The sequence below is a fragment of the Gymnoscopelus braueri genome (assembly GCF_963280865.1).
Source record: "Gymnoscopelus braueri genome assembly, chromosome: 3".
Lineage (NCBI taxonomy): Eukaryota > Metazoa > Chordata > Actinopteri > Myctophiformes > Myctophidae > Gymnoscopelus > Gymnoscopelus braueri.
The window spans coordinates 517207-529510 of NC_137612.1; the positions used below are offsets into that span (position 1 = coordinate 517207).

Genomic DNA, 12304 nt, shown 5'->3' on the forward strand with positions numbered 1-12304 from the left:
CATTGAACCATGTTACAGTAGATTCATTGAACGTCATTGAATGTCCTCTTGTTTCTTGTTTCTTCTCTCTGTAGACGTGTATATAAATCAGTTTATTGTTTCTTCTCTCTGTAGACATGCAGACCTGCAGAGCATCCAGGCCCAGTTCCAAACCCTGGAGGTGATAAAGATGTCAGCGTTGCTGCAGCTCATCCAAAGCAGCTACTTCCAGCCCTTCAGCAGGATGCAGCAGGACATCTCTGCAGGTGAACCACTTAAACCCTATAGTATCTTAATTCATTCATCTCTACAGGTGAACCACTTAAACCCTATAGTATCTTAATTATTCATCTCTACAGGTGAACCACTTAAACCCTATAGTATCTTAATTCATTCATCTCTACAGGTGAACCACTTAAACCCTATAGTATCTTAATTATTCATCTCTACAGGTGAACCACTTAAACCCTATAGTATCTTAATTCATTCATCTCTGCAGGTGAACCACTTAAACCCTATAGTATCTTAATTATTCATCTCTACAGGTGACACCACTTAAACCCTATAGTATCTTAATTCATTCATCTCTGCAGGTGAACCACTTAAACCCTATAGTATCTTAATTATTCATCTCTACAGGTGAACCACTTAAACCCTATAGTATCTTAATTATTCATCTCTACAGGTGACACCACTTAAACCCTATAGTATCTTAATTCATTCATCTCTACAGGTGACACCACTTAAACCTTATAGCATCTTAATTCTGGGCCAAAAATACCAGATCTACAAGCTCACAAGGCGTTGCAACGCACATTTGTGCACTCTCATAGTTACGGAGGGTACTTGAATTTAAGACGTTTGAGAACTAAAGCTAAACAGCAGCTAAATGATGGATAGTTAGGAACCGGGCTATGGTCGATGCTTACACCCCTGCCCGACCACTTAGGTCTGCCACCACGGGGCGACTGATTGCCTCGTTGCTCAAGGGTCCTTCTGGCCGATCTACACGGCCACGACTTTTTTCACCCACCTCTTCAGGAAACACTACCCTTCCTCTTCGCCTTGCCTACTTGTTGTTAACTAGTTGTACAAACTCTTGCTTTATTGTTGTATTGTTTTATTGGATCTTGTTTAGTCGATACACTTATTTGTTTTAGCTCTTGCTCATTTGATTTTGCTATTTGTCTCATCTGTTTAAGAAAGTAGGAAGCTGATATATTGCACTTTTGGTGTTATATTTTTGGTGTTATAAAGCTACGTGTTGGTGTTATAAAGCTACATGTTGGTGTTATAAAGCTACGTGTTGGTGTTATAAAGCTACATGTTGGTGTTATAAAGCTACGTGTTGGTGTTATAAAGCTACATGTTGGTGTACTTTCTTAAACAGATGAGACAAATAGCAAAATCAAATGAGCAAGAGCTAAAACAAATAAGTGTATCGACTAAACAAGATCCAATAAAACAATACAACAATAAAGCAAGAGTTTGTACAACTAGTTAACAACATAAAGCTACATGTTGGTGTTATAAAGCTACGTGTTGGTGTTATGAAGCTACATGTTGGTGTTATAAAGCTACGTGTTGGTGTTATAAAGCTACATGTTGGTGTTATGAAGCTACTTGTTGGTGTTATAAAGCTACATGTTGGTGTTATGAAGCTACATGTTGGTGTTATAAAGCTACGTGTTGGTGTTATAAAGCTACATGTTGGTGTTATGAAGCTACATGTTGGTGTTATAAAGCTACGTGTTGGTGTTATGAAGCTACGTGTTGGTGTTATAAAGCTACGTGTTGGTGTTATAAAGCTACATGTTGGTGTTATAAAGCTACATGTTGGTGTTATAAAGCTACGTGTTGGTGTTATAAAGCTACGTGTTGGTGTTATAAAGCTACATGTTGGTGTTATAAAGCTACATGTTGGTGTTATAAAGCTACATGTTGGTGTTATAAAGCTACTTGTTGGTGTTATAAAGCTACATGTTGGTGTTATGAAGCTACTTGTTGGTGTTATAAAGCTACGTGTTGGTGTTATAAAGCTACATGTTGGTGTTATAAAGCTACGTGTTGGTGTTATAAAGCTACATGTTGGTGTTATAAAGCTACGTGTTGGTGTTATAAAGCTACGTGTTGGTGTTATAAAGCTACGTGTTGGTGTTATAAAGCTACGTGTTGGTGTTATAAAGCTACGTGTTGGTGTTATAAAGCTACGTGTTGGTGTTATAAAGCTACGTGTTGGTGTTATAAAGCTACATGTTGGTGTTATAAAGCTACTTGTTGGTGTTATAAAGCTACATGTTGGTGTTATGAAGCTACTTGTTGGTGTTATAAAGCTACGTGTTGGTGTTATAAAGCTACGTGTTGGTGTTATAAAGCTACGTGTTGGTGTTATAAAGCTACGTGTTGGTGTTATAAAGCTACGTGTTGGTGTTATACAGCTGTTGATGTTCTAATGAAAGGTGTTTGTTGCCCTGCAGCACTGGAAGAGGCCATGGACGCCTGTGCGTACCTCAGACCGCTGCAGCGTCTGTTTGAAGACCTGGAGAACGCAGAGTTCCCAGAGGTCAAGGGTCACATTGGCCCTGTGATGCACGCCCTGCGCCTGGTGTGGCTGAACTCCGCCCACTACCACGCCCCGCAGCCAATCATCACTCTACTGCAGGAGATCTGCAGTCTGCTCATACAACAGGTTATCTAACACTAACATTGTTCATACATGTAACTCTGTTCATACATGCTACACTAACACTGTTCATACATGTAACTCTGTTCATACATGTTACTCTAACACTGTTCATACATGTAACTCTGTTCATACATGTTACTCTAACACTGTTCATACATGTAACTCTGTTCATACATGTTACTCTAACACTGTTCATACATGTAACTCTGTTCATACATGTTACACTAACACTGTTCATACATGTAACTCTGTTCATACATGTTACACTAACACTGTTCGTGTTCATACATGTAACTCTGTTCATACATGTTACACTAACACTGTTCATACATGTTACTCTGTTCGTACATGTTACTCTAACACTGTTCATACATGTTACTCTGTTCGTACATGTTACTCTAACACTGTTCATACATGTTACTCTGTTCGTACATGTTACTCTAACACTGTTCATACATGTTACTCTGTTCGTACATGTTACTCTAACACTGTTCATACATTACTCTGTTCGTACATGTTACACTAACACTGTTCATACATGTAACTCTGTTCATACATGTTACACTAACACTGTTCATACATCTAACTCTGTTCATACATGTTACACTAACACTGTTCATACATGTAACTCTGTTCATACATGTTACACTAACACTGTTCATACATGTAACTCTGTTCATACATGTTACACTAACACTGTTCATACATGTAACTGTAACACTGTTCATACATGTTACACTAACACTGTTCATACATGTTACACTAAGGATAATAAGGATAATTCCTTTAACAAGTCCGTTCATCAAAGTCCTTGCGGTCTTGTTTCCAATGAGGGCCTGTGAGCAATTAGGGGTTAAGAGTCTTGCTCAGGGACATATTTCATTTCATCGACACATTTGCTGGCCTGGCCTGGAATCGTACCTGGGGCAACCAGGGCCTCTGGCTCCCTAGGCGGGCTCACTAACCACTCAGCTATGGCCGCCCCTTAACACACTAACACTGTTCATACATGTAACTGTAACACTGTTCATACATGTTACTGTAACACTGTTCATACATGTTACTGTAAATCTGTTCATACATGTTACACTAACACTGTTCATAAACACTGTTCATACATGTTACACTAACTCTGTTCATACATGTTACTGTAACACTGTTCATACATGTTACACTAACTCTGTTCATACATGTTACTGTAACACTGTTCATACATGTTACACTAACTCTGTTCATACATGTTACTGTAACTCTGTTCATACATGTTACTGTAACACTGTTCATACATGTTACTGTAACTCTGTTCATACATGTTACTGTAACACTGTTCATACATCATGTTATCTAACGCTAACTCTTATAAGTGAATTGTTGAATGATGTCATTTTGTGTTGTTGTGAAACTTTGAGCTGCTTTGTGTAAATCTGACTGTAGACCAACTTGGCCTGGAATAATTACTACAATTATGTTAGGCCAAGGACCCCTCAGCTGAGAGACAGATGAAGCAGGGACCCCTCAGCTGAGAGACAGATGAAGCAGGGACCCCTCAGCTGAGAGACAGATGAAGAAGGGACCCCTCAGCTGAGAGAGAGATGAAGCAGGGACCCCTCAGCTGAGAGAGAGATGAAGCAGGGACCCTTTAGCTGAGAGAGAGATGAAGCAGGGACCCTTTAGCTGAGAGAGAGATGAAGCAGGGACCCCTTAGCTCTGTGAAAACCTCTGGTTTAAATGAAGAGGTTCTGGTTTAAAGAGGTTCTGGTTTAACTGTAGAGGTTCTGGTTTAACTGTAGAGGTTCTGGTTTAAATTTAAGATATTCTGGTTTAAAGAGGTTCTGGTTTAACTGTAGAGGTTCTGGTTTAACTGTAGAGGTTCTGGTTTAACTGTAGAGGTTCTGGTTTAAATGAAGAGGTTCTGGTTTAAATGAAGAGGTTCTGGTTTAAATGAAGAGGTTCTGGTTTAAATGTAGAGGTTCTGGTTTAAATGTAGAGGTTCTGGTTTAAATGAAGAGGTTCTGGTTTAAATGAAGAGGTTCTGGTTTAAATTAAGAGGTTCTGGTTTAACTGTAGAGGTTCTGGTTTAAATGAAGACCTGGTCTGGTTCTAGGCTCGGCTCTACCTGAATCCAGAGGAGCTCCTGAAGGGGGAGGGGCCAGAGAGCCTGGTGAAGGTGGAGACCTGCCTGGACGTCCTGAACGTCTTCAGAACCACGTTCCACCAGACCAGGACCGAGCTGAACCACCAGACCAGGACCGATGTGAACCACCAGGACTCCTCCTGGGACTTCTCCCCGACCCTGGTCTTCTCTGGACTGGACCGCTTTGTTGACAGAGTCCACACCATCAAGGTGAGCAGTGGTGGAAAAAGTACTCACATATTTTTTACTTAAGTAAAAGTATGTCTTTATGTCTCCTCTGTCCTCAGTATATTATGTCTCCTCTGTCCTCTACAGTATATTATGTCTCCTCTGTCCTCTACAGTATATTATGTCTCCTCTGTCCTCTACAGTATATTATGTCTCCTCTGTCCTCTACAGTATATTATGTCTCCTCTGTCCTCTACAGTATATTATGTCTCCTCTGTCCTCTACAGTATATTATGTCTCCTCTGTCCTCAGGACATCCTGGTCACAGCGTTGGACCTGATGAAGCTGGAGAAGGTGGAGGTGGGGGGGGTCGCAGGGCGGAGCGTGGGTCAACAGATCCAGTGTCTTTACCAAGACTTCCTGGAAACCTACAGATCCCTGACGGAGAAACCCTACGACTGTCTGGACGTCAGCAACCAGGTACATGTTATAGAGAAACCCTACGACTGTCTGGACGTCAGCAACCAGGTACATGTTATAGAGAAACCCTACGACTGTCTGGACGTCAGCAACCAGGTACATGTTATAGAGAAACCCTACGACTGTCTGGACGTCAGCAACCAGGTACATGTTATAGAGAAACCCTACGACTGTAGTTCAAATAATGATTGTTTTTGTGGGTCCCCAGTTCAAATATGATTATTTTGGGGGTCACCAGCTCAAATATGATTATTTTGGGGGTCACCAGTTCAAATAATGATTGTTTTTGGGGTCAACAGTTCAAATATGATTATTTTGTATACATTTTCGACCTGGAGTATCTGTTCTTTGTATCAGTTCTGGTTGGATGTCCACCACTGGTTGGATGTATGTCTGACTGGGTGAAATGTCTCCCCCTACAGGACTTTGAGAGGGATGCCAGGAGGTTCAAGGTGAAGGTGGAGGACACAGAGAGACGTCTGGGGTCCATGTTCCATCAGGCATTCTACCTGGACGCCTCAGGGCTGGAGCACGCCTTCAGGGTGTGGAGACACACACACACACACACACACACACACACACACACACACACACACACACACACACACACACACACACACACACACACATATATACATATATCTGCTAAATGCCTGAATTGTAAATTCATAAACACACAAACTTGTTTTTATTGGTGCATTTCTCTCTCTCTCTTCACTCGTCCAGGTGCTGGACATGTTCGGCAGTCTGTTGGAGCGCCCCCTAGTGTGTGGAGACGCACAGGACAGATACGTTCACCTTGTGTCCATGTTAGAGGAGGAGCTGGACTCCTGCAGACGCCACTTCAACAAACACCTCCACACTTCACAGGAACACGGTGAGACCTGACCAGGGCCCAGATTAGACTGACCAGGGCCCAGATTAGACTGACCAGGGCCCAGATTAGACTGACCAGGGCCCAGATTAGACATGACCAGGGCCCAGATTAGACCTGGCCAGGGCCCAGATTAGACTGACCAGGGCCCAGATTAGACATGACCAGGGCCCAGATTAGACCTGGCCAGGGCCCAGATTAGACCTGACCAGGGCCCAGATTAGACATGACCAGGGCTCAGATTAGACCTGGCCAGGGCCCAGATTAGACCTGAACATGTATTATATAGAATAAAGATATAAGAACATGTATTATTATGTTGTTAAACTCAGGTTCTAGTGAATAAGAACATGTATTATTATGTTGTTAAACTCAGGTTCTAGTGATTAAGAACATGATTATTATGTTGTTAAACTCAGGTTCTAGTGATTAAGAACATGATTATTATGTTGTTAAACTCAGGTTCTAGTGATTAAGAACATGTATTATTATGTTGTTAAACTCAGGTTCTAGTGAATAAGAACATGTATTATTATGTTGTTAAACTCAGGTTCTAGTGAATAAGAACATGATTATTATGTTGTTAAACTCAGGTTCTAGTGATTAAGAACATGTATTATTATGTTGTTAAACTCAGGTTCTAGTGATTAAGAACATGATTATTATGTTGTTAAACTCAGGTTCTAGTGAATAAGAACATGATTATTATGTTGTTAAACTCAGGTTCTAGTGAATAAGAACATGATTATTATGTTGTTAAACTCAGGTTCTAGTGAATAAGAACATGTATTATTATGTTGTTAAACTCAGGTTCTAGTGAATAAGAACATGTATTATTATGTTGTTAAACTCAGGTTCTAGTGAATAAGAACATGTATTATTATGTTGTTAAACTCAGGTTCTAGTGATTAAGAACATGTATTATTATGTTGTTAAACTCAGGTTCTAGTGAATAAGAACATGATTATTATGTTGTTAAACTCAGGTTCTAGTGAATAAGAACATGTATTATTATGTTGTTAAACTCAGGTTCTAGTGAATAAGAACATGTATTATTATGTTGTTAAACTCAGGTTCTAGTGAATAAGAACATATTATGTTGTTAAACTCAGGTTCTAGTGAATAAGAACATGTATTATTATGTTGTTAAACTCAGGTTCTAGTGAATAAGAAAATGTATTATGTTGTTAAACTCAGGTTCTAGTGAATAAGAACATGTATTATTATGTTGTTAAACTCAGGTTCTAGTGAATAAGAACATGTATTATGTTGTTAAACTCAGGTTCTAGTGAATAAGAACATGTATTATTATGTTGTTAAACTCAGGTTCTAGTGATTAAGAACATGTATTATTATGTTGTTAAACTCAGGTTCTAGTGAATAAGAACATATTATGTTGTTAAACTCAGGTTCTAGTGAATAAGAACATGTATTATTATGTTGTTAAACTCAGGTTCTAGTGAATAAGAAAATGTATTATTATGTTGTTAAACTCAGGTTCTAGTGAATAAGAACATATTATGTTGTTAAACTCAGGTTCTAGTGAATAAGAACATGTATTATTATGTTGTTAAACTCAGGTTCTAGTGAATAAGAACATATTATGTTGTTAAACTCAGGTTCTAGTGAATAAGAACATGTATTATTATGTTGTTAAACTCAGGTTCTACTCCGGTCAATAAGAACATGTATTATTATGTTGTTAAACTCAGGTTCTAGTGAATAAGAACATGTATTATTATGTTGTTAAACTCAGGTTCTAGTGATTAAGAACATGTATTATTATGTTGTTAAACTCAGGTTCTAGTGATTAAGAACATGTATTATTATGTTGTTAAACTCATGTTCTAGTGAATAAGAACATGTATTATTATGTTGTTAAACTCAGGTTCTAGTGAATAAGAACATATTATGTTGTTAAACTCAGGTTCTAGTGAATAAGAACATGTATTATTATGTTGTTAAACTCAGGTTCTACTCCGGTCAATAAGAACATGCCAGCGGTAGCGTTGGGACTGAGGTGGAGCCAACAGTTACAGGAACGCATCCAGACGTCGTTCTCTAAGTTCAAACAGGTTTCCTTCCAGTAAGTCCTCTTTCTCTTACTCTCCTGCTGTTGAAAATACTCTTTAAATACATTATTATTATTATTATCATTAAAATCATGAAGCTTCATGAGATATTGTGGTATCCCTGTGTCCTCGTGTCCTCAGGTGTATTATTTTATATTATAATATATATTATATATATATATATATATATATATATTGTGGTATCCCTGTGTCTTCGTGTCCTCAGGTGTATTATTTTATATATATTATAATATATATTATATATATATATATATATTGTGGTATCCCTGTGTCTTTGTGTCCTCAGGTGTATTATTTTATATTATAATATATATATTATATATATTGTGGTATCCCTGTGTCTTCGTGTCCTCAGGTGTATTATTTTATATATATTATAATATATATATTATATATATATATATATTGTGGTATCCCTGTGTCTTCGTGTCCTCAGGTTTCTGGAATGTGAAGAAGGAACACGTGTCGTCCAGAAGTACGAAGAGATGACACGACTCCTGGACAGGTGTGTCAATAAATATTATACAACAGGTAGTTCCGACCAAGCAATCTGATTGGTTGAAATAGCTATCTAGCCGTGCTTCAAACCAGCATGATAGCACGGGCCTAATCACATTAATAAATCACTCCGCACTGCAGTCCGCACCTCTGCTGTGACGTCACACTGTCCCACGGTAGGAAAACAAACAGACAGAATCCTGACCCACCGCCGCCACCGGAGAACAAACAGCTATGAAAATAGCCGATCTACAAGTTCACAACGCGTCGCCATCGCGACACGTTGTCAGCTTGTAGATCAGTTATTTTGGCCACGTGACACGGTCGTATGACGGAGCATATAGCCTACTGGAATCAGCTGTGTTGATGAGACTGTGCCTCAGAGCGCTGCTACAGGGACTATTTAATGTCTCAGTCAAATAAACTCTTCTCTTTACAGGGAAACGGATAATAGCGAAAAAATTTTATTATGAATTGCCCAACAATATGAATACATTTGGATGTGTTTTGTTGTATAATCGCAATATTACACTCGAGGGTGTGCTTTACCTACATTATTGGCACTTCAGTGATGCTTGCGGAACTCGGCTCCGCCTCGTTCCTGACCGCATCACTGGCGTGCCAATAATGACGGTAAAGCACACCCTCTCGTGTAATATTGCTTAAATATTAATGTGTCTCCTGACTACCTCATATTACAATAAATAACCTTTTTAATGTGTCTCCTGACTACCTCATATTACAATAAGAAAACTAAAACCTAAACTAAAAGAAATGACTAAAACTAAGCCTTTTCAAAAACTAAAAGCTACATTAACTAGCAAACCAGCTCTAAAAACTATTCTAACTAAATGTGTGTGCGTGTGCGTGTGCGTGTGCGTGTGCGTGTGCGTGTGCGTGTGCGTGTGCGTGTGTGTGTGTGTGTGTGTGTGTGTGCAGATACTCCAGTCAGCTGTATGAGGGGTGGAGTCAGACGGTAGCAGAGAGGTCAGAGTTCAACCTCAACCTGCCACTCATCAGCAGAAACCCCGCCTCCAGGCTCATCTCTGTCAACTTCAGCCCACAGGTCAGGGGTCATGGGGTCATGGGTTCAGCATGAATACGTATCACAGATTATAATACTGTACTCTGTCAGATGTACAGATCATAAGGGTCATCTTATATAATACTGTACTGTAATCTTTTATTTACTTTTAAAAGTGAAATAAATCATTTATTTACTTTTAAAAGTGAAATAAACCTTTTATTTACTTTAAAAAGTGAAATAAACCTTTTATTTACTTTAAAAAGTGAAATAGACCTTTTATTTACTTTTAAAAGTGAAATAAACCTTTTATTTACTTTTAAAAGTGAAATAAACCTTTTATTTACTTTAAAAAGTGAAATAAACCTTTTATTTACTTTAAAAAGTGAAATAAACCTTTTATTTACTTTTAAAAGTGAAATAAACCTTTTATTTACTTTTAAAAGTGAAATAAACCTTTTCCGTTGAACAGCTGTGCATAAGAACAACACACTGGCCCTCATTTATCAACGCGGTGTGTACAGGGAGATCACCGCAACGGCATTTATCAATATATCCTGACGTTGGTTTTCGTCTGGTCGATAGCAGTTGTTGACTTTGGCTGCGCCCGTTTATTCCATTCTAGACCTGCGGAGCAGCATTGTCTGACAGGCATCTGGACACATAATCCACTCCAAAATGTATATCTACACTAATAAATAATCCCTGTGAAAATATAACATTTTATAAAGTAATTTAAACAAACTGCTTGCCATTAACAGTCATTCAGATAAGATTGCAGATCTGGCTGCATTGAAAATAGCAGATCTACAAGCTACAAGTGTCGCATTGCGACGCGTGGTGAGCTTGTAGATCTGCTATTTTCAAAATATACGAGCGCTTCTGCGAGAGCATTTTCGGGAGTTTGGACCGGCGCAGCGGCGCTGCTGTTATATTTTCATGGCCACCGGGAGATCAGACATTTAACCCACGGTTCAACACACACCAGCCTTCATCCATTAATGTTCTCTCCAGGCTATCTCTCATTAAAGCGGAGCGGGACGGGACTCGCCCGTCTGACGGTCCGAGTCTCACTGGGAAATGGGAATAGCCTACATGACGGCTTTATTTTAGTGAAACTCGAACGCACACTGCCCGGTATGGGTTAAATAAATTAATATACAGACGTATTCCATTCATGGCGATGTGATTGGTATCAATCAATTAAAGGTCCATTTGTTTCCATTTGAACACTCAGAGCTGTGGGGCTCTGTGGTCTAAACTCTGCATAACATTTCCCCCCCCCACACACACACACACACACACACACACACACACACACACACACACACACACACACACACACACACACACACACACACACACACACACACACACAGCTGGTGTGTGTCCTGAGGGAAGTGAAGTACCTGGAGGCCAGACAGACGGAGGCCATCATCCCAGACGCTGCAATGCACATCTACACCAGCAGAGGGCAGCTGTGGCAGTATTTGGCCTGCCTGGAGCTGACTGTGGGCCGTTACAACAAGGTGCAAAATGATCTATATCTAATTATAATGTGTGTGTGTGTGTGTGTGTGTGTGTGTGTGTGTGTGTGTGTGTGTGTGTGTGTGTGTGTGTGTGTGTGTGTGTGTGTGTGTGTGTGTGTGTGTGTGTGTGTGTGTGTGTGTGTGTGTGTGTGTGTGTGAATGATACAATGTATCCATAATCTATCAGTAAAACTTGTACATTTTATTTTTTTTCAAAATATTTCAAACACATTCAAGATTTTGAAAAATCTTGAATGTGTTTGAAATATTTTGAATAATTGTTCAAGTTTCTGCTCTGGGGGTCCTGGTGTAATAATAATAATAATAATAATAATAATAATAATAATAATAATAATAATAATGGGGGTCCCTGGTGTAATAATAATAATTATTATATTTATTATAATAATAATAATAATAATGGGGGTCCCTGGTGTAGGTGGTTAGGGTTGTAATGGTAATAATATCTTCATGTTTCTCCTGTGGGGGTCCTTGGGGGGTCCCTGGTGTAGGTGGTTAGGGTTGTAATGGTAATAATATCTTCATGTTTCTCCTGTGGGGGTCCTTGGGGGGTCCCTGGTGTAATAATAATAATAATAATAATGGGGGTCCCTGGTGTAGGTGGTTAGGGTTGTAATGGTAATAATATCTTCATGTTTCTCCTGTGGGGGTCTTTGGGGGGTCCCTGGTGTAATAATAATAATAATAATAATGGGGGTCCCTGGTGTAGGTGGTTAGGGTTGTAATGGTAATAATATCTTCATGTTTCTCCTGTGGGGGTCCTTGGGGGGTCCCTGGTGTAGGTGGTTAGGGTTACAATGGTAATAATATCTTCATGT

At 39.3% G+C, this 12304-nt stretch overlaps 1 protein-coding gene across 1 annotated transcript in view; it reads left to right on the forward strand.

Moving 5' to 3' along the window:
• dnah9 (dynein, axonemal, heavy chain 9) overlaps positions 1–12304 on the forward strand; it is a gene marked incomplete at both ends in the record, with an annotated part of 132770 nt that overhangs the window by 19911 nt on the left and 100555 nt on the right. The window contains 10 exons of the mRNA XM_080425023.1: positions 115–245; positions 2457–2668; positions 4770–5009; positions 5280–5447; positions 5870–5989; positions 6174–6324; positions 8293–8407; positions 8851–8919; positions 9852–9978; positions 11316–11465. Of these exons, the coding sequence (XP_080281149.1) occupies positions 115–245; positions 2457–2668; positions 4770–5009; positions 5280–5447; positions 5870–5989; positions 6174–6324; positions 8293–8407; positions 8851–8919; positions 9852–9978; positions 11316–11465 (1483 nt within the window). The remainder of the gene's footprint in view (positions 1–114; positions 246–2456; positions 2669–4769; positions 5010–5279; positions 5448–5869; positions 5990–6173; positions 6325–8292; positions 8408–8850; positions 8920–9851; positions 9979–11315; positions 11466–12304) is intronic.